The sequence below is a fragment of the Equus caballus genome, chromosome 16, assembly GCF_041296265.1.
Source record: "Equus caballus isolate H_3958 breed thoroughbred chromosome 16, TB-T2T, whole genome shotgun sequence".
Taxonomy (NCBI): Eukaryota; Metazoa; Chordata; class Mammalia; order Perissodactyla; family Equidae; genus Equus; species Equus caballus.
In genome coordinates, this window is record NC_091699.1 from 97,468,360 (window position 1) to 97,496,122 (window position 27,763).

At 47.5% G+C, this 27,763-nt stretch overlaps 1 protein-coding gene across 4 annotated transcripts in view; it reads left to right on the top strand.

Annotated features, from left to right (window-relative positions):
• The window catches only part of ARHGEF26 (Rho guanine nucleotide exchange factor 26), a 112,783-nt gene that overhangs the window by 53,621 nt on the left and 31,399 nt on the right, over positions 1-27,763 (top strand). For all 4 annotated transcript variants that reach the window (XR_011427435.1, XR_011427436.1, XM_023621141.2 and 1 more), the window contains exons 6-10: positions 4,254-4,406; positions 7,494-7,623; positions 10,696-10,770; positions 18,292-18,381; positions 25,355-25,509. Coding sequence is in view for 2 of the 4 variants with exons in the window: in XM_023621141.2 (XP_023476909.1) it covers positions 4,254-4,406; positions 7,494-7,623; positions 10,696-10,770; positions 18,292-18,381; positions 25,355-25,509 (603 nt within the window). In the remaining 2 variants the exon portion in view is untranslated. The remainder of the gene's footprint in view (positions 1-4,253; positions 4,407-7,493; positions 7,624-10,695; positions 10,771-18,291; positions 18,382-25,354; positions 25,510-27,763) is intronic.

Genomic DNA, 27,763 nt, shown 5'->3' on the forward strand with positions numbered 1-27,763 from the left:
CTTTATAATTTTCTCTTTAAAACACAAATTAGACTTATTCACCTATCAAATATTTGACTGTCTTCTGTATTCCAGGTTCTGTGGCCTGGAACGCATAGTGTTGAACACAGACATGGCCTCTGTCGTCGGCCCTTGCTCAGAGAGACGAAGTAAATAAAATCGTAATATAATTAATTACGACCATAGCAGGTGCACCAAAGGAACAGCATAGAGGTTTACAGAGACATGGAGTGAGGGAGCTTAGCCCAGCCCAGAAGGGGCAGAGAAGGCTTCCTGGAGGAGAGGGAATTTACTCGATGCTTGAAGGATGAGAAGGCAAAGGGCAGTGCAGCAGGGGACAGGGACGGCTGAAGTGAGCGAGCCCCGGGATGTCAGAGGGACCCATGAGCTGGTGTTTGCTCACACTGCTGGACCGGGACCAGAACACCCACTGGCCAATGTCCTGGAGGCTGGCTGTTGTCGTGTCTCTGCCCTGCTGGCCTGCGCGGTGCACCCCCATCGTGGGCCCTCCGTGGAGTTGGCGCTGGGAGCAGAGGTGGTAGTCTTGGGGTCGGGCACAGGCTCTGGGCTCAGACCGAGGCTCGGTGGTTTCGAGTTTGGACCTAGGCTCTCTCAACCTGGCTGTGCTTGTGTGAATTGGGTCTCAGGGCCACTCAAAAGGAGGCTTGAGGGCCAGGTGAGGCGAGGCGGGGCATGGCGAGCATGCAGCACTGGGCCAGCCTGGGGAGGGGTTGTCATCATCAACTGCTGCTCCTGCCGTCCACCGAAGCATCATCCGTGCTGGACATGTCAGAGGAGACTGTGCTGCTTGGCTTCTTAAAACAGCCTCGTGGTGTGGGTTAAGTTTGGTCCCCTCTCTGGATTAGTGGAGTTCCTGGGTGGGCTGTGAGAGTTGTCAGGAACGCTCGTGTCTTTCGTGCCCATTGTGTCATCAGTTGAGTTCTAGGCAGGCTGTTAGTGAGGGCACGGGGACATTTGTTCCTCACATTTGTAGGTCTTTTCTGCCCTCTCCAGACGGGAGAAAGCGAGGCAAACAAAGGTGCGTGTGTTGAGTGGCTTCCTCACTGTTGACCTCGTTTTTCCGCAGAGATGCGGCGCCGCATTTAAGATCACCACTGGTTAAAGACACGAAAACCTGAAGACTGCATGGTCCCTGCCTGTCTAGGAAGTGTGAGAGGAGGTGGGCTAGGCCGTGGATGAGCCTTCAGGTGTGGACTGGAGTTAGGACTTGAGCCCCCTCCCGGGGGGCTGCCTGGCGTTCTCGGTGGTCGGGCCCATCTCGCACAGCCAGGAGCTATGGGCATCTGATGAGTGGGGTGGTGGGGCTGGGGACGGGGTGTCACCATCACACAGGGCTGACCTGGGTTTCCGGTCGGGGGCCCTGTTTGCGGGAAGCATTTCCTGGTCCTTCGGAGGTTTCTCAAAACTAGACTTTAGCGATGAGATTAGAATTTTAGTAGGAAAAAAGGAGGGAAGGGTTGTTACCGTGATCGGTTGTGAAACTTGATCGTGTTGCTAATGCTGCAAAGAGGAAATAGTGAAGATATTGTCCCAGAATAAAGACCTCCTAATGCTGAAATGTGTTTCCGTTGAAAAGCTGTCCTTCAAGTCAGCCCGTTATCCCGCAGCCCCATTCAGGTTTCATCCAGGGACCAGAGTGGTTTACTTCTTTGGATTTGGTTTGGATCCCCAGCGCTCCGGGTCACTGAAATAACACCTCATTCTTCCGGAATACTCTCCTGGTCTTTTTGTAGCTTGGCTCACTTGGTAAAATATGCAGATTGGCCAAAATAACCAAGAGATAATTTAACACAGAAAACTTTAAATCATATTAATTATGCTAATGTCAAAATAAAAGATGGGTGTCTTGGTTTACATTACATTAGAGTAAGTAGCACAAACAGATATTTCATTAGTGCTGTGTTTCTAATCCTGTACTTTGGCCAAACATTTTACTGTGATCAATGAGTTTTCCTTTTCATTGGGAAAAGCCAAGTGACTGTTGTTTTTGGTTATAATGTTGCATTCCTTCATATTTTAACAGTTAAGGAAAGACGAGAAACTCTGGGAGATATTTGCCTTTAAAAATTTATTTCTCAGATTTTCATGATAGTGATGTTATGAATGGCTTCTTATTTTAAGCAAATGTTCAACGAAAATTGAAAGAAGACCCTTGGAATTAAAATAAATTACAAATACTTTGCATTTATATGAAAACCAGCTAGAAGTGAGCTAGTCCTGACTGTATGTGACCTAGAATTCCTGTGGCTCTGAATTCTCACAGATGGGTATTTGACATCCCCAAGGCAGGATTAAACTTGGTCCTTTGTGCTTCTCCACCTGCTCCAAAGCCCTGCCTTCCTGCTTGGTGAGTGACCCACCTTGATGCCAGGGTGAAACCTTGACGTTCCCATCTCAGCGTCTCTCCATTCTACTGACTCTCCCTCCAGGCTGTCTCCCTGACCTGTGTCTTCTCGTTTGGATTTCCCGCTGCCAGGCTGGATGGTTGCTGGCCCAGCTAGCCATCTCCTGCCTCTTCCAGTCTCTCTGTCCCCACTCTCTCTGTCCATCCGCCTGTCCCAGCTTTCTGTCTGGCAGGTGATTTACTGTCTTCAGCACTGCCAGTGAATTCTCACTATCCACAGGTGAAGCCCAGGCTCCCAGCTTCTGGTCACGGCTTTGCAGTCTAGCTCTGACCTGCTTCTCAGCCCCATCCTCTGTCCCCATTCCTTCTGGGGTCCGCACCTCAGCCTCAGTTTCCTGAACGAGGTGCGTGCCTGGCACTCGTTGTCTCCCCTGCTGGCAGGGCTGCCCTCTGCTCCCAGCAGTGCATCCTCATCGCTGCTGGCCTGCCTCCCACTGTTGCTCAGTCCCCCTCCCCCAGGACGTGGCCGTGTATGCCTGGGTACAGGTCTTAGACTGCAGTAATTGGCCCTGTGCCTCTGTGGGCTGCTTGGCCATGAGTATTGGGAGGGAAAGGATCATTTCTTACTCAGCTTTCACTTGCTGAGGTCACCTCTCCTTGGCAGGTAACTCAGCTTCTTCTGTACTGGTTCTTGGTACTATCGTTTCTTGATGTACACTGTTATTGGCACAGAGTCAGTGAGGTTGAAGTTCCACCTCTAGAGCTAGACCTACCTTGAGGGTTTGAAAACAGGGACTCAGACAGATATTTGTATTATTCAGCAAATGGGTGAGGGGCAGCAAGTGCCAAAGAGCTTGCTGGAGACTGCCCCAGAAGTCAGCCCTGAAGTGCTGTTGATGTCGCCTTCCTCGCACTTTCTGGAAAATGCTTTGCTCCTGTGGATAGTTACCTGTAATACATTTTCCTGCTGCTCCAGACTGGGACAGCGAGTGTGTTCTGGAGCAGCTCTTGTGAGTGGTCAGTGTGCACGCAGATCGTCTGGAGATCCTGATAAAGGCAAGCGTCCATTGGGGCGGGCGATGCTGAGAGTCTGCATTCTTGACAAGCTCTTTCATGGTTCCCAGCTGCTGGCCTGTGGGCCACGGTTTGAGCAGCAATGCTCTGTGTGGAAACCTATTTCAAATATCTGTTTTGGATGTTCTGTTAAAATTGGATGCCACCTAGGGTTGCCAGATAAAATACAGGATGCCCAGGATGTCTCATGCCATATTTGTCACATACTTGTACCTAAAAATTACTCATTTACCTGAAATTTAATTTCAGTTGGACTGGACACTATGCACACACACACACTCACACACTCACACTCACACACTCTCTCTCTCAAAATCTGGCAGCCCTAAGTTGCAATCTAAATAATTTATGAAGACATTTATATGTTATGCATATTATTAGATTTCAAACAATATGATTATTTTTATTTTGAGAGAAAGGACACATACAATTGGGTTTATTTCAGACTTGATCTTTAAGCACTTAGGTGTTTTGCTCATATGCTTTTCAGTACAATAAAATATATAAGCATGAACCCAGCCCCTTAAAGAGCTAGGGTGTTCTTGGAAAACAGTGAAATCTGTGTCTTCTAAAATATACCTGAAAGTACAGAAATGCCTGGATTTTCGGTGTCTCAAGTACAACCTTGCGGTGATGAGGTGTTATTATGACAGATTTACTTTTACCACAACCCTAGTAGTTTTTCTCTCTATCTTTTTGAGTTGGCACTTCGGGCTGTTACTTTCAAGTGCTGTGTAATAATTTTACATGAGGATAAACTGTTGTCTGTTAAGGCACGTGGAAGAAAGCATAAATACTTTTCTTTGTTTTTCAGATTCTTCACTGAGCTGGAAGCCAGGCATCAGGACAACATCTTCATAGACGACATCAGTGACATCGTGGAGAAGCACACGGCGTCTACCTTCGACCCATACGTGAAGTACTGCACCAATGAGGTCTACCAGCAGCGGACGCTGCAGAGACTGCTGTGAGCACCGTGACTGTCATAGTCTTCTTTGTCTGGCCTCTTTCTAATTAGGTCACAGTGATTAAAATTAACTGATCTCTTAAATCTTATTTAGAAAGGCCTCTTGATGGGCTGTTTCCCAGGGAGAAATGTTTAAGAGGATCGTTTTCAGGGTGAGGGAGTTTGCGTAGAAAAATCTAGTCTGTGGAGAATGTTCTCTCAACTGTTCTGAAATTATAGCTTGTTATTGTTTTCCTTGTTTTCTTTTAATTGCTGTGAGACACGGGGTGATCCTTCCACACCCCCAAGTTTTCTGAGCCATTAACTGTCCTCTAAGTGGTTTGCCGGCGGCCAGGAGGGAGGTGCCAGCTGGCTGGGCTGGTGCCTGGGATCCAGGGATTTCTCGGCCTTCTCATTTTCCTCCGTTCAAATGACAGCTCTGCTAAGTTGTTCGTAGGAATTGCTGAATCTCCCCCTCTGGGTAGTTGAGGATGAGGAGAGACAGAAGTTCTGAAGGAAAGCAGTAAAAAAAGATGTTCTTAAAGACGGTAATTGTGCAACAGAAAGAACTAAGCTGTCCGTTCCTCACATCCCTCTCCGCTCTGTCCTGTTCAGGTTACTGAGAGTTTTGATGTGGTGGATGTGCGATCTCTCTCGTTAAAGGAGGCAGTGAGTGCTCAGTAACCTCCGTCTTGTTCTGTTCCGGGCCCTGTCCATCACGGCAGCTCTCTGTTCTGAGTGCAGTCGTGCGTTGCCGGCAGCTCTCTCGGGGGCCTCTGGCTGTGAGCGTCCTCACCCTCTGGTGAATGGTGGCGTTCACGACTGTGGCATGCAGCATGGGTCAACCCCTGCGCAGTGTGTGCAGCCCTGTGGACGGCTGGCAAGGGTTCTCTCTCGGCTGCTTGGAGAAACATCCCCCACATTGGTGAGAGGGGCCAATGATGCCCCTCGTCCCTCCACATCCTCAGGAAACCCTCGCTGGGGCAGCGCAAAGCCCACAGCTGACAGCCTGCTGACGTGTCCAGCACAGAGCTGGTTTGCAGGTTTGTCAGCACTACTGACATTTTGGCTGGGGGCCGTGCTGCGTGCTGTGGGAGGTGGAGCAGCATCCTGGCCTCTGCCCGCTGGACACTGGTGGCTCCCCTCAGCTAGTCTCCCTTGGGGGGCAAACTCACCCCCTCCCTCACCTGGCCTCTCACCAGCGGGCTGGCTGAGCTAGAGGCTGCTCTGCAGCTGGTAGAAAACGCAAGTTACTTGTTTGAAGACAAAGCCTTGAATTAGGGCTAAATTTCATTTTGTTTTGCAGGATTTAAAAAATGTGAGTAAGACCTGCTGTACATTATGCAACTCTTAAAAAATAAAGATTTTGTCTAAGTTAGCTCAGTGGTGCCGTCAGTTGAGCTTTCATGTGGAAATAGTCGCTGGTTTTCAGGAGCTTTGTTGCGTTGATGGCAGCTCACTTTTGGAGCCTGACTTTCCCTTTACCTGCCCTTTGGAAACGCCCTGGAGTCTTTGAAAACAAGCAAATAAACAGCTGAAGGTCCGTCTCAGGCCATGTATACAGAGCCGTGGGGGGATGGGCCTGGGACCCCAGTGATTTAAATAGCCACCTGGTTTAGACTCTCATTTCTTTTTAACTTCCTAAAAATCTTTTCAAAGTTGCAAGAAAGGAAATTTAAAACTCCTCGATTTGAAATGTGAAAATAAAATGTTTCTGTGTAGTTTCTTTTAATTTGCTATTCTGGGTATTTCATAATTTATGTTTAGCAGCCTTGAACCAAATCATCTAATTTTCAAAATACATTTTTAAACAAAGGTCATAGTTGTCACTCCCCTGCTCCTTGCCCCCACATGGAATTACAGTCTCTGGCCGCACCCCCTCCATGGGCCACTGTGAGCTCCTCAGAGCTCCTCTTGGGTGCAGTGAGTGCCTGGTGTGGAGTGAGGGCACCATGGAGGGCAGAAGACCCGGGGCTGACTTCTGAGTCTGTTATTTGGCAAGCTGGGGACCTTGCTGAGGCTGCATTCTTACGGGAATCTGTCTTGGCCTTCCTTCAAAGTCATCGGGGTGGTTCCCCGGGAGGTCACCTGTGGTGTGTCTGCTGAGCCCCATAGAAATGTCGTGGCCTTAACCTCTGTCCTGCCGGTGCTGGTGAGGAGGGATCAATGGCTGATGGTCAGAGGTTTCCTATCTTAGAAGCTTTGATAAAGCCAAAGGCTCCTAGTCAGGGAACGCAGTCTGGCATTTCTTCTTTTTTTTTGAGAAAGATTAGCCTTGAGCTAACATCTCCCGCCATCCTCCTCTTTTTTGCTGAGGAAGACTGGCCCTGAGCTCACATCCGTGCCCATCTTCCTCTACTTTATATGTGGGATGCTTGCCACAGCATGGCGTGCCAAGCAGTGTCATGTCTGCACCCGGGATCCGAACAGGCGAACCCTAGGCCACCAAGAATCGGAACATGCAAACTTAACCACTGTGCCACCAGGCCGTCCCCTGGCGTTTCTTTTTTACATAACTGTAGGGCTTGAGAAGAGGCTCAGAACAGGTCACTTGTTATCTTTTTAGTGGACTGTTTATAGATGATCAGATCTGAGATCTGGTCTGTATACTAATTGATAACCAATGTGTTCACCGTCATGCTTGTTGATAACTGATACTTTCACCATGATACTGTTAATTGATACATACACCATCATACTTATTGATTATTGATATATTCACTATTATGCTAATTGATAATCGATACGTTCACCATCATACTAATTGATAATTAATAAGGTTCACCATGATACTAATGGATAATTGATACGTTCACCATCGTGATCCCACCACCTCCTCTGTTTACTTCTCACTTCTGGAAATTTCCAGCTCCTACATTCCCATCTTATTGTTCACACTATTACCTTAGACTCACGCCTTACACTCCATCTTGACCATGGAAGGCAGACAAGCCGTCCGTGTCTCCCTATGTGATGTGTTCATGTTGTTTTATGTATTTAAAAATCTTCGATAACATATGATTTTATCACAATGTTTTATAAAACATCTTTACTTCTTAACTGAAGGAGCAGTATTTTGAAGTTCCTTCTTTCTTTGCTTTTCCTCAGCGCCACCAACCCATCCTTCAAGGAGGTATTGTCCCGGATTGAGTCCCACGAAGACTGCAGGAACCTGCCAATGATCTCCTTCCTCATCCTGCCCATGCAGAGGGTGACCCGCCTGCCCCTGCTGATGGACGTAAGCCGTGGGCTGCCGCCTACCCTGGGCTGGCTGTGCTGTGTCCCATCTGAGTAGGGAAAATGCTCTTCCTCCACTTGAACTGATGCCTGTCCCTTTGTAACACCCCCAATTAAGTGAAGAGGCTCGGGCTGGGCAGTCCCGCTCGTGTAGTGTCTGTGAGACTGTCTTTGGGTTAGGCGGGGTCATTCGGAGGCGTGCATGCCATGCTCACTCACTGGGTGTTCTGTGAAATGGGAGGTGCGTTGGCTTCGTGTGGTCACGACCCCTGGATTCCATTTCTGGCTCAGCCGCTAGGTGTGTGGCTGTGAGCAAGGCACTGAATCTCCGTGGGCCTCAGTTTCCTCAGGCTGATCACTAAGATCTCTTCCCCATGAGTTCTGAGATGCTGGGTCTCCATTTCTCATGGAGTGAGACTCTCTCCAGCCTTACGAGGCACCTCGCCCCTGGTACGTTCCACGCAGTGTGGGTCGGGGAAGTCCAGCTTCCTTCTTGCTTTAGGGAAGATCTGTGAAGAAAACAAGCATTTGACTTTGAGCAGTGGCAAGATATGGCTGGGAGAAGTGAGGGAGGCTGCCCGGCATGAAGTGCGGTGGGGGACGGCTCGGGGTGGCCTCCCCCTGACTCGGCTGGAACTCCAGGGCGGCAATGAGAGAACAGGGCCCGACACAGCCCCGTCCAGCCAGTGGCCAAAGGGTATCTTTCTGATCAAATTAAAATATTTTGTCATACTTCTACTTTAAAATTGGATCATAATGTTAATAGAATGTGAGTTTTCACATACTTGATTTTTATAAATCAAAACAGGGTAAAAATACAGCAAAAACTTATGATTGAGTAAGATTACAAAATAAGTTCTGTTTTCTGTGTTCCATTATAAATTCTCAGAGATGTTCTAAAGAGCACTGGGATGTGGCCGTGAGTAACGTGTGTGGTCACGGCCACTTTGTGGGCTGTGCTGCACAGCTTGAGGAAGTTTTGGTGGCATTTCAGAATTCAGAGCACCTGCTGTTCTGCGAGTTCGCCTCAGTTAACTACCTGGACACCCTTCCTGGTCCATCACCTATAATTTAGGAACATTTCTCCTTACATATAAGGAAACTTGCAGTTTTGAAAATTTAGCTCTGATTTTTAAAAAATCAGTGTTGGGGCCAGCCCCAGTGGTGCAGAGGTTAAGTTCACATGTTCTGCTTCAGTGGCCCAGGGTTCCCTGGTTCGAATCCCAGGTACAGACCTACGCACTGCTTGTCAAGCCATGCTGTGGCAGGCATCCCATGTATAAAGTAGAGGAAGATGGGCACAGATAGTTAGCTCAGGGCCAATCTTCCTCAAAAAAAACCAAAACAAAACAATATTTATCATGTCTAAGAATAGAATTCAGCCAGATAATCAAAACTAAATCTTGTTTAGTTCATGTGACTGCCAAGACTTTTACAAAAATAATGAAACTTTGATCCATATAGGGAATATTATTTCAGACTTCACTATTTTTTCAACAAGAAACAGGCGCTTTCTAAATGTAACATTTCTTGTAGTGTTATGAATTTCCAGGGTTCTTTCTTTTTCTTCTTCCAAAAACACATTTTAGCCATGATTCCTTAGATTCTGTGTGTGCTGAGATCTCTCAGCCTTTTGCATCCTCCCTCTGCTAAATTTTGAGAAAATTGTGTGACCAGATTGGGACTCACAGAATGTGACGCACCGTGTTGTACCGTGTTGGGGATTGATGCCATGATTGGCCAGTGGGCTCTAAACGTTTTTGGGTCAGAGGCCCTTTTGAGATTCGGGGTAAAGCTGTAGCCATTCTCCCTAGAAAATTCACTATGCACAGAATGTTACCTAAACCTGAATCGTGCAAAGGCACCATGGACTTGCTGTCCAATGTAAGCTAGTATTTCTCACACTGCTTTTGTACCCATTAGTGCGCCATGAAATTAACCTTTGAATAATGAGCAGTGTAAACTGAGGTAGAAGAAAACGTATGGGACGTGGCGTATACACAGTTTATAATGTGGATACGCATCATTTCATAGGAAACTTTGTCTTGTTTACGTGCGCACGTGGACAGGTTGCAGCATAAACATTTCTTGCAGTGGGCCCTCGTAAACAAATTTGAGAGCCATTGCAGTAAACCCACAGACGGTGCGCTCAGCTTCCCACCTGTCACCACAGCTGTCCTGGCGCCCGACTGTCGGGTTCCTGGCCTGGAATCTATCCACATCGACAAGTGCCATCTACCGCTTGATGCCTATGGCCCTAAGCTGTTTGCCTTTGTGAGAATCTGGCCAACTGGTAGCATCTCAATGTGCTTAGAACATTGTCCCTTCAGTTTTACTTCATTTGGAAATTTAGTTAAACTTGTTAATTGAGATGAACATATTTAACAAATGTTTCCACTTTCGGAAGAAGAAAACAAAATGCTTTGAATGGGTTTAGTTTCCAAAGATATATATAATTCAATTTGACTTGAATTGGCCCTCTTTGAACTTAATTTTAGCATTACAGAAATTGTAGTATAAATGTCTCAGGAGAAAACCCAGCAGCTTTTTTTCCCTGATCTTTTTATTCGCATTGTATCATCTACAAATACAGTTACCTCTGTAACATTACTGTATGGTTACTGTAACAAAGACAGTAATGGTGATAATTAAAGTTATCATTCGTTGAGGGCCCTCTGTGTGCCAGGCACTCACAGAGCCTCACGTGCATTTTCATTTAACCCTTGTGACCTAGGCAGCATTGTCCTGATTTTACAGATGAGGAAATTGAGGCCTCTGGAGCCAAGGTAGGTGACTTGCTCAAGGCCAAACAGCTACTAAGAGGCAGAGCTGGGATTTGAAACCAGGTTCATTGCCTCTGAAGTCTGTCCTTTTATTTAGCCATTCCCTAGACTTATTTGCATCCTGTGCGTTTAAAGACTGTGTCCTGGATCTTACTGTCGTCCTCATCCTCTTCCATAGGATTCTGTTCAGCATTGTTAACTCTGCCGTGAGCACGAGGATCTGACTGGACATTGGTTTTATTTTCTTTGATAAATAAATCGGTTCATATGGTTCTTTTCCTTTGTTGCAGACCATCTGTCAAAAAACGCCCAAGGACTCTCCGAAGTATGAGGTCTGCAGAAGAGCCTTGAAGGAAGTGAGCAAGGTAACTAGGGGCTCGTCAGATGGAACCCGCCCGCTGCCCAGGACAAGGAGGTGTCTGTGGGATGCCTGCCCCGGTGGATTCTCATGGCCCTTTCGCAGCATGCCAGAGGCAGCTGGAAAACTAGATATCGTCCACTGTGCTCAGATGAAATGGGCCTTTTACCGTGTCGGACAGTCTTACTTAAGGGCCTGTAGAGATCTCATTTTCTTTGGTGTCTGAATAGCTATTTATTGATTCTTTGTTAAACAATATTTATTGAGTATCAGCTACTATGCCAGTCACCATGCCAGACCCTGGAAATATGGTGACGAATAGACAGACATGGTTCCTGCCCTCATGGAATGTGCCGTGTAGGGGGGAGGCAGACGTTAAGTGAGAATGACAGTGAAGGATGGTGAGCGACGTGATGGGAGAACAGTTATGTGTAAGCTGAGCCCTGATATGGGGGGAGCTCTGAGCCAGGGACTAGGGGACGTGAGTGTTTGATGTGTAGAAACCCAGAGGCAGGAAAGTGTTTGGAGAATTCAAAGAACTGGAATGTTCCCCATGTGAATAGAGCCCAGTCTTGGAGAGAGTGTTGGAGCCGTGTCAGGGAGCTGTCGCCCTTATCCTAAGAATTTGTGTGTCGTGAAGGTGACAGTGGGGGCGGCACCAGTTAGCAGGCTTTTGAAGTTTGTTAGGCTGGGGAACCGCAGCCCATCCTGATGTGAGAGAGACGGAGAGAAGCAGGCCTGTCATGGTGGGGGGTAGGCGTGGTGATGGACCGGTGAGCATATTTGGGTTCAAGAGTAAGGTAAGAGCTCCTCTGTCTTGGGCACCTAGGTGGGTTCTCTCATTGTCTCTGCAGTATGGACAGAGGGAGAAGCAACGAGCCCTGTTCTGGATATGCTGCAGTTGAGTTCCTGTAGAACATCCAAGTCAGCTGAATAGGCGAGTCAGGAGCTCCAAAGAGAGACTTGAATTGGAGACATGGATTTGGGAATCATCAGCGTATGGATGATTTTTAAGACCGAGAGAGTGATGAGGTCACCCAGAAGGGTGTGTAGAGTAAGACGAGCAGACAGTCTGAGATGCCGCCATGAAGAACACCAGCATTCGTCTCGTGAAGGGGGGACCAGCAGAGCAGACTTAAAGACCGAAGCAAGCCACCAAAGCAGGAAAGCCGGGTCGGCCTGGCAGATGGCAGAGAGCTGGGTAGGAGGAAGGCCAGCACTGGGCGGGGTGTTTTTCTGTTTAAAAAATTAGAAAAATGTTAAAATGAGAAGTATGAAATGAACTATGAAGTGAGAAGTGCTGAGTGCTGGTGGCAGTGTCTGGCTGAGAGAACGCCATGGGAGGCAGGGAGTCGATGAGGATGCGGGGCAGGAGTGATGGCATAGGGGCCCAGTCATCCCGCAGCTGCACCCACCCTTGGGTTTGGCATCTCTTTGTCCTGCTTTCTGTGAAGAACTGTGTCTTTTAGTCAACTTTAAATTGGCGCTATTTTGCTTATCCTCATCCGTGCCAATAATAAGTACAAAGTCGTGGATTTTATGAGGTAGTTGTTTGTTTTCTGACTTACATTATTATATTAAAAATAAGTTTATCTGTGTCTTAGTCCGTCCAGGCTGCGATGATAAAACAGCACAGACAGGGTGGCTTGTGAACAACAGAAGCTTGTTTCTCACAGTCTGGAGGCTGACGTGCAGAATCGGGGCCAGTGTGGTGGGGTGAGCACTGTCTTCCAGCGCAGACTTCTTGCTGGGTCCTCATGTGGTGGAGGACCCGGGCGCGCTTTGGAGCCGCTTTAATTAGGGCCTTAATCCCGTCATGAGCGCTCCCCCGCTCAGGACTTGGAAGCACCTCCCTGAGGCCCCACTTCCTAACACCGTCATCTTTAGGGATTAGAATTTCAACATAGGGATTCTGGGGTGCCTCAGACATTCAAACTGTAGCAATCTGTCAGCACTTGAATCCATCTCCTGCCCCAGAGATGGTCTGCATGGCCTGCTTGGGAAACGCTGGGTGAAGAAACAGCCCGACAGGTGCATAGCCACCTAAGGTCCTTCTGCAGTGGGTCTCTCCTCCAGGACCCCAATTCCCGCATGGCCTGACTTGGGGCTGGGGGCGGGTCTGTAGGAGAAGCTGCTGGAGAAGTTCTGGCCTTGGACGTGAAAGGGATTTTGTCAAAGTTTGTTTGGTTGTTACTGAGAAGTTGGAGAGAGGAAGGTGGTGGTACCTGGTTGTTGGATTGAGCTTTGAATGGTCATGTTTCAGAATTTCCCCTCCCGGTGGCAGGGATGGTGGCCTCCTTCAGGCGGCTCTGGTTCTCCTGGGCTGACCCTGGCACTTAGGCAAGGCCGGTGGCTGTGACCGAGGGGGTCAGTGAACTGCTTTCCCCTCACCCTGGAAGTCCATAGGAGGCGTTCTCTGCAGGTGGCTGGCTTTCTCTCTCTCCACCATGGGTCTTGAATATCAGAATTATTCCCCTAGTCGCCTAGTGTTACATGGGAACTGAAATCACTAATATAGCTACTCAGGAACTAATCTTTTTCATTTGTAAAGGTTACTGATGGGGTTTTGTATATTCTGGGAAAACGATACCAGTGTTTTCAATGGAAAGATTGCATATAGAGAACATTTATGGTTCAGAATTAAAATGCAGAATTTCACTTGTTTGCTTTATCTGAAGTGAAAGAAATTGGGAGTTCCCAATGTTTATTTTAGAGAGTGAAATGGGGTATGTCAAGGCCCAAGGTCTTAGAAACCAGACTCAACCTAAGGCCCTTGAGCAAGTCTGTCTGGATAGTTATTCATTCTTGGAAAAAATGAGGAATGCCTATTTTGGTAATTAAAACGCTAATGCGATTTATTTGCATAGTGTGACATTGCTCATGCACGTTGCTGGAGGAACTGTGAGAAGCTACTGATGTGGGCCTTGGAGGGACTCGCTTACCTAGTCTGACAACTCAGAACAAGAAAGACATTTCTGGTAAATGGCAGATGCGTTCACTGCCCGCTGTGCTGCTCACGTGCTGGGTGGAGCTGGGGGAGGTTGCAGGGGATCCGAGAGGGCAGCCTGAGCATGGCAGTGTCGGTGGTCAGGGGTGGAGGTCAAGGGGTGGTCTCTCTCCCGTGTGCCCTCCCCCCTCTCTGTGGAAAGGGCGTCACTGCCTGCACTCGCAGCTTTCCTCCAGCGGCAAAGTAGCTAAGTCTCTTTAATCTTCTGAAATTTACTGCGCCAGAGTTTACAGAGAGGTAGATAAACATCTGAGAATGTGAGGAGCTCTCTGAGTGAGGGACGTGAGGTGGGGAACCTCACAGAGGGGAATGACGTCTGGGGAATGAAGCGGGTTTGTGTATGCGAGAGAATGTGGAGAATTAGGAGGCCAGCAATCCAGGGGAAGAGGAGTTTGAGCCTGAGTTCAGGGGACACGTGGAGGCATGCAGACAGCAAGACAGCAGTCTTGAGGAGACTTTGAGACCATTTGGAGGTGGGGGACCAAGGAGAGGGAGGCGTCTGCGAGTGGTGAGGCCGGGGGTTTGGCTGTGGCACTGGATGTGCTCGGATCAGTCCTGAGATGGAGAGCATGGGCCGGGGTGGGGGTGCTGAAGGTGGTGCTGAGGTTTGGTCGTCCTCATTCTGAGTGTGAGATGGAGAGTACAGGCCGGGGTAGGGGTGCTGAAGATGGTGCTGAGATTTGGTCGTCCTCATTCTGAGTGTGAGATGGAGAGCACGGGCCGGGGTGGGGGTGCTGAAGGTGGTGCTGAGGTTTGGTCGTCCTCATTCTGAGTGTGAGATGGAGAGCACGGGCCGGGGTGGGGGTGCTGAAGGTGGTGCTGAGGTTTGGTCGTCCTCATTCTGAGTGTGAGATGGAGAGTACAGGCCGGGGTAGGGGTGCTGAAGATGGTGCTGAGATTTGGTCGTCCTCATTCTGAGTGTGAGATGGAGAGCACGGGCCGGGGTGGGGGTGCTGAAGGTGGTGCTGAGGTTTGGTCGTCCTCATTCTGAGTGTGAGATGGAGAGCACGGGCCGGGGTGGGGGTGCTGAAGGTGGTGCTGAGGTTTGGTCGTCCTCATTCTGAGTGTGAGATGGAGAGCACGGGCCGGGGTGGGGGTGCTGAAGGTGGTGCTGAGGTTTGGTCGTCCTCATTCTGAGTGTGAGATGGAGAGCACGGGCCGGGGTGGGGGTGCTGAAGGTGGTGCTGAGGTTTGGTTGTCCTCATCCTGTGTATGAGATGGAGAACACAGGCCGGGGTGGGGGTGCTGAAGGTGGTGCTGAGATTTGGTCGTCCTCATTCTGAGCGTGAGACGGCTGTGGGGCGTCCCAGGTGAGGTGTTATTTAGGTGTTGGAGTAGTGCCTGGGGGACAGACCAGGTCTAGGAGCATAGATTAGGGACTACAAACACGTTCCTCAAGAGAAGTGGTGAAAATGGCCCACACGACAGCTGCCCGCCTGGCTTATGCTGGGATGTCTGCCTCCTTCTGGGATCTCTCAGGCGCAGGCGGCCCTGACCCCAGCCAGGGTGGTCCCGGCGCCTTGTGTGGCTCGGGGATGGCCACCAGAGAGCCTTTCAGACTCTCAGAACCAAAGGTACACTGTGACTGAGGATGGCCATCCCCCCACGTCTAGAGAGCTGTTAGCAATCAGGGACCGTCTGAGCATCCATCAGGAGGGGATGAATAGACATGTCCTGGGAAGCCTTGTGATCAGAGCATGAAGGCATTGTGTCCCACCACTGCTGAAAGCCGGCGGTGGCCTCTCCTCCCACTTGGGTACAGGCCAGCGCCATGAGAACCCGCAAGCTCTGGGCCTGGCCTTCCCTTCTTAGGTACAGGCCAGCGCCGTGAGAACCCGCGAGCTCTTGGCCTGGCCTTCCCTTCCTAGGTACAGGCCAGCGCCATGAGAACCTGCGAGCTCTGGGCCTGGCCGCCCCTCAGCCTTGTTGGTGCTGTCCTCCTTGTTCAGTATCTTTACTTCCTCAGACACTTTTGTCATGGGCCCTCTGTGCAGGGGGCTCTCTCTGCCAGGACCGCTGCCCCCCCGCTGCCCCCCAATTCGGACACTAGCTCCCCTGTTCCCTTAGCTGCAGCGGAAAGTGCCTCTCAGAGCAGCCCGTTCCCCCACATCCCTCCCTCACCCCCTGCTCTTTCCTGTAGGAGACTACAGTCTATAGTTTTCAGGTCTCAGGTCTTGCCTGTACCCCACCCCCACTAAGTAGGATGCGGATTGTATGTTGAGTGTTGTCACCCGGCCCCTGACGCATACCAGGTGCAAAATAAACTTGTTTTCAGTGATTGGTTACATTTATCAGGGGAATATTGTAAGTGAAAAGAATTGAGTCACAGATGAGCATAGAATGATCCATTTACAAAAATAAATGTAAAGGGAAGATTTCTATACACGTATGTGTGTGTGTTCACGTAAGCATAGGAAAAGAGAAACCATGTAAAGATTGTACATGTGTGTGTCTTTGCATAAGCACAAGAAAAGAGAAAGCAGAACCCAGCCTGTCTCCAGTTACTGCTGCGCAGTGGGCTCGGGTCAGAACCGTTTATGCCTATTTTATTTATTCCCGTGTTAGCATCTTTTTTCTTACAGTGGGCATGTCTGACTTACCCAATTCTAACTAAATAAATCCAATTAGAATTTCCAGCTTTTATTTTTAAGACTCACATTTGTCTTTATGGCCAATGACCCATTTTTTACAGACTTTTCAGTTAGTAAGAAATTGGGGAGCCAGGCCTCATGGCCTAGTGGTTAGAGTTTGGCATGCTCCGCCTTAGTGGCCCAAGTTCAGTTCCCGGTCATGGAACTACACCATTCATCTGTCAGCAGCCATGCTGTGGTGGCAGCTCACATAGAGGAACTAGAAGGACCTACAACTAAAATATACAACTATGTACTGGGGCTTTGGGGAGGAAAAAAAAAAAAGAGGAAGATCCTCAGCAGATGTTGTCTCAGAGCGAATCTTTCTCAGCAAAAAAAAAAAAAGAAAAACTGGACATGAGAGTTTGTTTTGGTTTAGGCCAATGACTAATTGTGTGTCAGGTATAGCGTAAAGGAACAGCTCCTGTTCTGCACTCAGTATTCACAGAACACGTCCCTTCTGACACTTCTGTTGCCAGATGTGAGAGTCCCCATGCCGAGCAAGTCTGCTGCACCCGCTGGGTGTCCTACGACTTGTTCTGGCTCTACCTGGAACCTGTCAGATCCCACAGGTGAGGGCTCAGGCCCACAAGACTCCTCCCCACTCAATGCACTGGCCTGTCACGAGTCCAAGTTGTCACCTGCGCTTCTGATGGATGGGCTATAAATAAGAGGTTCCCGTGACTCAACTGGATTCAGTCAATTTGCTAGAGCAGCTCACAGAACTCAGGAAGCAGTTTACTTACTAGGTTATTGTTTTATTACAAGAGATGTTAAAGGACATGAATGAACAGCCAGCTGAGGGGAGAGGTGAGGGCCAGAAGGGTTGAGAGCATGGGAGCTTCTGGCCCCATGGAGTTTGGGGTGTGCCGCCCTCCCAGCACGTGGATGCATCCTTGTCACCAGCCCAGACGCTGTCTGAACCCTGGAGTGCAGGGGTTCTTATGGAGGCTTCATTATGCAGGCACGAGAGATGAATTAAATCATTGCCGTTAGTGACCTAGCTGAGCCACAGCCCCTCTGCCCTGCGGTGGACATCTAGGAGCAGGGCTGAAGCTTCTGCCCTCTCATCACACGGTTGGTTCTCCCGGCAGCCAGCTCCCTTCCTAGGGCCTTTCCAGAAGTTACCGCATTAACATACACTCAGGTGTGGTTGAAAGGGGCTTGTTGTGAATAAATGTTACAGCTAAAGATGTCCTGTGGCTCTTGAACAGGAAGTGACAAGGCTTTTGGGTGGCATGTGCCAGGATCTGTGGACAAAGGCCAGGTAGACGTTTCTCATAATAAATGACAGTATCACAGGTGCTGGTCAGAGGACTGAATGCATGCAGTTTGCAGGTAGTTCAGGAGTTCTGGTTAAACTGCTTGTCCTTTAGTGTGGCGTCCTTGAAGGACCGTTGACCATCAGGCTCCAGCTGAGCGAAGGCTCCCCTCTGCTTTCAGCCTCCCGTGCCTGGTCACAGACTTTGCCTTTGAAGTGGCCGGCTACCTCCTGCTGCTCTGGTTGGAAGTGGAGAGGGGCACAGCTTGCCCCAAGGTTGGGTGGGGTTCCATGGGCGAAGGCGAGGAGGGCAGAGGAGGGAGCAGTGTGGACAGAGCCCTGGACTGCACGAGGAGCCGGTCCCGTGTGTGCGGGGGGCCTGGGCCTGAGAACACACAGGGTGTGTGTCCCTGAAACTTCCCAGGATGTTTTGTTCCCTCTGTCTTCACATCCTAATGACACCACTCTTGAGCGGGTGCCATGTCTTAACTGTGAAACTCTGAGTTCGTTAACGGTCAGAAATGAGTCCCCGGGGCTTCCAGTGTTAATTACTTCCTGCACGAGGTCTGCTTTTGAAAGTGAGGTTTCTGCCCGTGACCTCTTAACCCGCCTGTGATTCTGTGTTCCCAGCTGGTTCGACTGTGCAATGAAGGCGCCCGGAAGATGGAAAGGACCGAAATGATGTACACAATTAACTCCCAGCTGGAATTTAAAATCAAGGTATTCTCCTACTTCTTTGTGAACAGATTTGTTACTGCTCTTGCTTAAATCTTACGTAAATAGAGAGATAGTTGAGAGAGAGTTGAATTTGCTTTTCAAAGAGGGGCAGCAAGTTGATTAGAGAGAGGCTGGGAGAGGGAGTCCCAGGAGCTTTAGGCAGTTCTGCTCCTGCATGTACCAGACAAAGTGACCTTTCTCCAGGCCTTGACGTCAGATATTATCTAACTAGCACATTTTTTTTTTCCAGAAAGACATCAAACTTGGGAAAAGGGTAGTTAAAAATAATAGAATTTTAGATTGGAAAGATTTCTTCCATATTCTCAGTGTCCTGCAAACCAGTGGTATTCCATGAGCTGGAGCAGGGTGTTCTCGCAAATCAAAAGCGGACGCTCCTTCTCCAGTTTACAAAAAGGATTGTTAGTGGGATGTTCTTTCCAAGTTTGTTTTGAATATGTGTTGTCTGATACTGCTCAGGAGCAGATGACAGGAGGAACAAAGAAGAAATGGCAATTAATGGCAAATCTAGGCCATGGCCAGCCCTTTGTTGGGTCATAGCTGAGTCCTCATGGGTGTGAGTGCTCATGATCGTGATTCTGTTTCATCATAACGTGTAAATTTAGCTAAGCAACTTCATGTTTTCATGGTAAATGTGTTCCTACCTGATGGCATGGAATAGTTATCAGCTGCCGAGCAGATTCTCTGCAGTGTCGTGTAGCTCGAGGACCCTGATCCAGTGCAGCCACACCCTTTTATCTAATACATGAGGAAAACAAGGCCCAGAGAATAAGGAACTGCTAACAGGGTCGCTTGGCTGGTGGTGACAGAGTCAGCACGAGGGTCCAGGCGTCCTGACTTGTGGGTCATGTAAACTGTTCCACCGTAAACCCAACCACAACGATTTGCAGAAATGTGATGCATCATTCTTCTTAGAACAGAGGGTGGTGGGTACCTAAAAAGAGCACAGACACGGACACTTTCAATAGTTATGATTTCCTCATATGGAAACTTACAGCAATTTCAAACCCGTCCTTCAAAAAGGATCATGTCCTTCTCTGTACTTTGTTTCTAAATATTTTAAGAAATATGTTTGGACATCCGAGTTTTTTTATCCCCTCCTTTTTAAAGATGATAATTCTCTTTCCTAACCATTTTTATTTTTCCTTCTTCACTGAAAATCAGTTGGTTTAAGATGTCTTTAAGCTCTGTTTCTCTGGAACCCAGAATTAACTTGTAATTGAAAAATGCTTACTCCAAGGATCTTTAAGAGTAAGTGATTAACATCAATTGAGTTCATGAGTTTTTGGCTATTTGTTTTCTTTTGGTTCGATAATTTAAATTTTTGTAAGTTTAAAGGAAAATATTTTTAGTTTAGCTTTATAATGAAGCACTGAATTCAGACCACTTAGAAATACTAATAAGATCTTAGGACCTTGTTTCCCTAGCACTTTGTGGGTAACAGGGAACATTTTTATTTAGTCGTCTTAAAGGTGAGAAGGTAGATATTCGGAGAAGGTCAGGACCCGTCTAAGCACGTCTGTCCCTCCACAGGGGTAATGAGCGCCTTCTCCGTGGAGGCAGGTGGAGGGCAAACTCAGGGCCCCGCCCTTGGGAGCCTGACAGGGTGGGGAAGACCCCAGAGGCCTGGACGAGGCAGCAAGCCTGCAGCCGTCCCAGGGATGGAGGACTGTTGGGAGCACTGGGAGTGGGGGGGGGGGGCAACCCGAGAGAAAGGTGGAGGGCAGGAGCTTGCAGCATTCCAGGTTCCTGCCAGAGGTGTGAGCGGAATCTTGAGGATGACTTAGGGAGAGTCTCCCAGGAGTCGGGGCAGGAACAAACTCACGGGGCGTGGTCTTGGCTGCTGCAGCCCAGGCCTTGTTCTCATCCGTGAGCGTAGACTTGGGGTGCAAGGGGAGCAGGGCAGAACCGGAGTGGTGAGCAGAAGCTCTCAGGGGGCCTGCATGCTAAGAGGAAGGGCTGAGCGAGGCTGTCTGGGAGCCCCTGAGAAGTTCTCAGCAGGAAGTGACACGGCCAGACGTGCATTTAGTAAGGACTTTAGCAATGTGGGAAAAAGGCCTTTGTGCTTATTCCACATCCACAAGTCATTCAAAGAAAAATTGATAAATTCATCGATATGAAAATTTAAAAAATTTCTCTATAGAGGAAAAAATAAAAGCCATAGAAAAATGAAAAAGAAAATAGCAAATTGGAAAAAGTATTTGCAGCTCACATAAAGACAAAGGGTTAATATCCCCAACATACAAACTTGAAGTGATAAGAAAAAGATAGGGAGGAAAGACCATCAGAAAATGGCACGTTGGAAAAGTGCTCCCAGAAGAGGATAAACGATAAATGTTTGAAAAGATGATTTACCTCATTCGGAAGAAAATTGCTGATTGAAATTAAAATAATGTGTTTCACGTCTTAGGTTTATAAATGACTCAGAAGTTCTCACGTTTTATCAGTGAGGTTGGAGGGAAAGGCGCTTTTACATGTGGTTGGTGGGAAAGACTGTTGGAACCCCAGTGGTGGGCGATTTGGCAGTAATCGTCAAAATTACAAATGCAAGTTCCTGTGACCAGCAATTTTACTTCTAAGAATTTACCGTGTGGATAGACTCCTGAATGTATAAAATCACACACAAACGTGTATACAGACACATACACACAGAGTTATTCATTGGGCGTTGTTTGTAGTTGCAAAAGATTAGAAGCGACCTAAATATCTATCAATAGGGGACTGATTAGATAGCTTTTTCTATACCCAGATAACATAATACCACTCAAGTAAACAAAAAAGAATGAAGGAGAATTTTAGGTACTGAGATGGAAAGGTTTCTCCTATATTAAGTGTAAAAAGAGGCAGGACAGAAAGAAAGAAGAATACACAGTTTGCTTATGTGCAAGAAATCTCTGCAAAGTTACAGAAGAACAATAACAGTTACTGCCTCACGGGGGGATCTGGCGAGATGAGGAGCAGGGGGACGGTGTCTCACTTAGTGGTTTTTATAGTACTTGGTTTTTTTAACCAACCCCCTCCCCACTCCACACACACACACCAGATTTAGTGTGTTACTGGAGACGTGCCTTATGGCAGCCGCACAGAGGATGAGCTGGGCACGTAATGAGCCCAGAGACTGAAACCAGTTAGGGGACTGGAAGCAGATGAGGAGGGACAGGCAGGGTGCCGAGACTGGGCAGCAGCGGGTTCCCCAGCATCCAGGCTGGTTGACTGGATGGAGACACGCCGTGTACTACGATTGGGATCCGTGAGGAGAAACAGTGTTTTAGGAAAGGTGGCGAGGTCTACACTGGCCGTCTTTGGTTTATGGTGTGGTGCACTGCCACAGCCGATGCTACCGGGAAAATGCTTGTTCAGTATTCTTGGGTGCCATTTTCATGTAGTCCCATTTAATTCTCGTGAGAACTTCATGAAGCATCCTCCTATTATTCCCATTTTATAGTTGAGGGATCTGAAGCTAGAGATAGTTAAATAATCTGCTCAAAGTTATACAAGAAGGATGAAGCCTGGATTCGTTCAGACCTGCAAGTGACTCCAATGTCCACATTCTTAACAATGATGGTGTGATAATGCTGGTCCTCTAGTTTGAAGGGGGAGAAAGCTTATATATGTGTGTGTGTGTAAATATATATATACATATGCATATGCGTACGTATGACCACACTCACGTGTTTTCATTTTTGAATGTGTCAGTTTCTGGAAGAGTGTCGTGTGCTGCACAGTAGAAGAACGAGAGGGGTGGATATTGTCCCTGGCATGGCACATGGGAAGCTAGTGGACCCTGCAGCTGGCCTGCCTGGGCTCCTGTTGTGGCCCCACCACTTACCAGCTGTGTGACCTTGGGCATCTCTTGACTTTCATGTCTTATTAGTTTTTTGAACCGTAAAATGAAGCTGATAATAGTACTTCCCCCCTAGAGTTATTGTGAGGATTACATTAATAATGGATGTAAAGAACTGGAAACAGCCCTGGTTTGTAGCAAACAGACATAAACACCATTCAGACGTGTTGTCAGAAGAGTGTCCCTGGTGCGGGGGATGTATTGCAGTGTGTTGATGAGCGAATGGGGTGGGAAACAGTTTAAACAGATTGGACTTGCATTCGAGGAGCTTGGTGGATGGAAAGGAAGTGAGGGTTATAGAGAAAAAGTTGGTCACCAGACTTAGATCAGAGACCAGAGCTTAATTTGTGTCTCACATCCGGTGTTTTTTCTCATGAGACTACAGCTTTCTCTAAAAGTTGCCTCCCAGAGTTGGGAGGATTAATTTTTGTCTGGTAATAGAAAGTTTAACCTTATAAGTTAGCACATGGAGAAGCTGAGGATTCTTGGGCTACTCTGTGAGCCATAATTTAACGGTGATTCGGGGGGGGGGTGGTATGTTGGTTGGTGGATGGGTTTGCTGGTTGGTGTTTGGCGGCCTTGCTAGCAAGTAGAAGTCGAACATATAGCAGACAAAATGAAGAAATCTGAGGTGTTAAAAAGTCTTTGCACTGTAGAAGACAGTTTGGTGGTTCCTCAAAAAGTTTAAACGTAAGAGTTACCAAATGACCCAGCAGTTCCACTCCTATGTGGAGAACTGAAAACAGTTCTTCAATAAAAACTGGTGTGTGGATGTTCTTGGCAACCTTCCTCATAATAGCCAAAAAAATGGAAATAACCCAAATGTCCCTCAAGAAAATTGGTGAGTTGATAAGCAAAATGTGGTGCATCCATACAGTGAAATAGTGTTCAGCCATAAAAAGGAACGAAGTTCTGATAAATGCTACAACATGGATGAACCTTGAAAACACGATGCTAAGTGAAATAAGTCAGACAAGAAAGGTCGCATGTTCTATAATTCAGTTTATATGGAATGTCCACAATAGGCAAATCCATAGCGCTAAAAAGTAGAATGGTGGTTGCCATTGGGAGGGCAGAGTAGAGAGTGACTACTTAATGCTATGGGTTTCTTTTTAGGGTAGTGAAAGTGTTCTGGAAGTAGACAGTGAGGATCATTGTACAACATTATGAATGTGCTAAATGCCACTTTATTATATGTATACTTTTAAACAGTTAAATGATTAATTTTATCTCAATTTTTAAAAAATCACTCTTCAGCAGCTCTTCCTTGTCTTGCTGGCCCATAAAATGAGTTAAATTTTATGCTGAGGCTAGTTTTCTAGGAGGCTAATTAACACAAAAAAGAAAAAGTCTTTTCTCCATAGGAATTACGTCAGTGCCTTTAAGGTGTATTTTCGTTCATGAATTTCTTGTCTATTTTTTGATTCACACCTGGGTTCTAGTCTTAGAGCTTCTGAAGTATGGGGACTCACTTATGCCCGTTCTGGTTTGTTCTGATTCTTTCGGTCATTTTCATAATTTCTTTAAAAATAAACTATCTGAATGCGTTTAATCTTTCAACAGTACATTCTGAAACAAAAAACATTTATGATATCAGATTTTTGTTTTCAAAAGAAGCATAGATGTATTGAAAGCCACTGTCAATTTTAGATATTCGTTAGAAGTTTTTATTTTTGCCTAGTGGAGTATGAGGAGTCCATAAAAATCCATCTATTTGAAAACAACAAAACAGTTTGAAAACCTTTCTTCCTCCATCCCCTAAATTGATAACAGCCACAGGGTGGCATGTGCACTGGACACGGCCGTGGTCCTGTCCTTATTCATCCGAAGGGCTACACACAGTAGCCAGAGGGCAGTGTTCAGTCCCGACAGCACTCAGCGGGACCTGCCCTGACTGGCAGCTCTCATGTATGCTGCTGGGGGGATCCTCCTGCATTTTCTGAGCAATCTCTCTGTCTGTCAGCCTTTTAAGTCTCAGCCGTCCCTATTGGGTAATTGTCTGATTTGAGATTTGGGGCTGGAAACGCCACGAACTCCCTTAATAGCCATTTTTAAAGTTTGAGGTCAGACATGATCTTTCATCTTTTTTAAACCTTCAGGAAAATCATATATAACTAATAAGCAACTTTCTTATAAAAGTCCTTTATGAAGTTAAAAAAAATATGAAATCCTGTCTTAGCCTTCTTACTTCCTCCCTAATATCCTTAGTTTCCCAAGGCTGTTTTTAATCATTATTCCCTGGAAAGGATAACATGTGATTGCACCACACTAAAACAGTTCGCTTTCATGTCCAAGAATTTTTGCTTATTTTATGGATATAGCTTTTTAAATCAGATTTTTGGCAGTAAGTATTTCTGGTAACTTAAAAAAAAAAGAGCTCTTAAGGGTAGGGATTATTCTGTGGTTTTGAGAGTTTTCCAGTTGGAAACTGGAAACTGAATGAAGAAAAAAACAGAATGGAATTCTTTGTATGCAGCCTTTTCTGTGAGATTAGGATGGGTTGTTTGGAAGAACTTCATTTTCACAGCCAGAAAGATGCTTTCAGGGCTGCAATTCCTTGAGGAGAGCCAGCACAGGCCGAGAGCAGGTGTCCTCCCAGACAGGTGAAGGAGAGTGAGCGGGCAGCACACACGTTCGCCTGGTGTTTCTCCTTTTATCAAAGTCCTTTCAGTTCCTAAAGTGAATGCAGGCTTTTATTTGTCTCTTGTTAACCTCGGTTATCTGTGTTTTCCCGTACGTTTAGATTCTGGTCTGTGATATTTAAAATAACTCAGTTGATGCCGACAGATCTCATCTTGAGGTTTTTCAGTCTCAGTGACTCCTGGTTGGTTGAGACTCAGTGGAAGGATGGTCATTCTTGGTTGACCCAATAACATCTTCTCATGGAGTTTTTGTTGTCATATTGGCAAGTTGGTAGTTTTTAATATGGAAAATGTTTTTCGTTTTTTCTTGGAGAATGGACTGTACCTCTGTTATTGTAATTCCCTATTATATGGAAAAACGATGCGTGCCATGGTCTGTCTCATTGGTTGGAATGTCAGTTTATGTTTTACTCGATAATCTTTAAAGGACTTGAATTCGGTTTGAATGGGAACTGAGTTTTCTCTCTTGCAGCCTTTTCCGCTGGTCTCCTCTTCCCGGTGGCTGGTCAAGAGGGGCGAGCTGACGGCCTACGTGGAGGACACGGTGCTTTTCTCGAGGAGGATGTCCAGACAGCAGGTCTACTTCTTCCTCTTCAACGATGTGCTCATCATCACCAAGAAGAAGAGGTGAGCCTTCCTGTGCCGTCGCGGGCTGTACGTCCAGGTGCGAAGTGCCTGTCAGGGGTGGCTGATGGTTCTTAAAAGCTGGAGGTGTTAGATGTTGGTCTCTATGCATGAAATCGTGGTAGCATCTGTGCTTCGCATTCTCTAGTTACCTGCCCAGGTAAGACCCGAATCGTCGTCAGCATTGTCTTTCCCGCCAGTCTCTGCTGCGCTCTACAGCATGGAAGCCATGGTCCTCAGCCTTCACATGTTTGTGTCATTGAGTTTCTCATGACAGCCCTGTGACGCTCCTAGTCCCAGCCAGCATTTCTCAGTCTTCTTCTGCTGTAGAATTCTGTGTAAATCAGATAAAAGCTGCTCCAGTTGAGAACAAGTGTGGGCACAGCTCTAGTGCTCTTTGTAACTTAATTTAAAATCCCCACTCTTAACAATTGTTAGTCTAAAAAGTCTCCCCGTGCCCGGGACTGTGTGACAATACTCTGAAGCATTGAATACTCCAAATCAGCTGGTGGCAGTGTCTCTTCTCCTTTCTTCAGACTCCTGGTTGTGTGCAGGGTTGTACACCATCTTCCTGCCGGTCCTACAGAGTGTGAACTTAGAGGAAAACATCCATGTGTGGTGTGCTCTTCCACACGTGAAGGCCGTGCTAGTGGGCTGCGTGTCCCAGGAGTAGGCGGTTCACGGGCAGGTTTAGACGAGGTGAGGAGAGCCATGGACAGACTTGTGTGAACACATAAAACAAACTCCCAAACTCCCCATGGCGTGTTTATTTACATTCGACTTCTGAGTTGCTGACATTTTAGCTTGAAAATTCAAACGAAATCGAGCAGACCTCGAGCTATCTATCGTTTGGCTCCTTTAGTCAGACCGTCTCATGGATTCTGTCAGCTGCTTGGCTGTCCAGCTGAAAGGAACTTTGTAGGGTCCAGCCTGACAAACCCCAGTACAACCATGACAAACACATGATGATGCCGATGGCTATTTCTCATATGCCGGAAAATGGTGTTTCCGTGACTTCAAGAAGAAATTGTTTCCCTTACTTGGGACAGTTTAAATAGTTCTAGTAGCTAAGTAAATTTTATAAATAAAGATTGGAGAGGAATTATAATTTTGTATTTTTATGTTTGGTCGGTTTCCTATGAGATCGCTTGTTTTCTTTGGCTCTCGTCGAGATGTTTTGTTTTTAGAGGAGAGTAACTGTATAGGACCCTTCAAGTGCCAGGACTCCTGACTTCTGACATCTTCCAGCTGTTCAAAGATTTGTCCTGTCTCAGTGGACCAGAACCTTGAACTAAACTTTTGATTTTGATGGTAAAATACATGTCGACAGTACCAACCTGATTTTAAATATTAATATAGTTTTGATTATAATGTCTTCAGTGACCTGATGAAAACATTGAGTATTTAAACCAATTAGTATACTTTTATTCTTGGACTCTTGTAGAACTGCCCAGTAAACACAGACTTTGGAAGGTCAGAATCAAGGCCCACGCTGCTCTGCTCAGCAGTGTGCTGCCCTGCGCACGGTCCCTGGCTGTCTGACGTGGCTTTCCCAGCTGTTGCACACTCGTCTGCTCAGATGTGTGTGCACTTGTGTTATTGGTAAAAGGAAGGACGGGATATGCTGCCCCCTGGAGAGCGCCCCGTAGTTCCTGAGCCGGCCTTCACCGAGACAGGATTCCTCCTCTCAGTTAGCCTGTCCTGTTTCTGAGGAGCTCTTGACCAGAGAGTAGGTTGGAGGCTACAGTTGTTTGAGACCAGAGCACATCGTGTGGGCGACGAGCTGACCGCGGCAGCTTGATGACCAGCGTGTGAGGAACGTGCCGTGTGCACAGGTACCACAGGGCAGCGTCAGGACCCCCTGCAGGGCTTCGTGTGCCAGGGGACAGCAAAGGAGCTCCACCAGTTCCCAACAGACAGTGGCTTCGGCCTAGCGACGAGGTTCAGATAAAGGGTGGCTACCTGCACCCGCTCTGTGGATGGTCCAGCCACTACTGCCGAATTGTAATCTGGGGTCAGCCACAGAGCTGACCACTGGATCCTTGGGGAGGCTCCTGGCACTGGGACAGATAGCTCGGAGGACAGTTCCTCATCCCCGATCCAGCCGGGCGGGTGGTTTGTGCTGAGCTGGGTTGACAGGTCGCTGGGCCAGGGGCCACCTCGGCTTTGCGGGGCCTGTGACTGCAGGTGCTTGCAGGCCGTGAGTCCATGCAGCTGTCGTCTGGATGGGAATGTTCACTTCTTCCAGAGCGTCAGA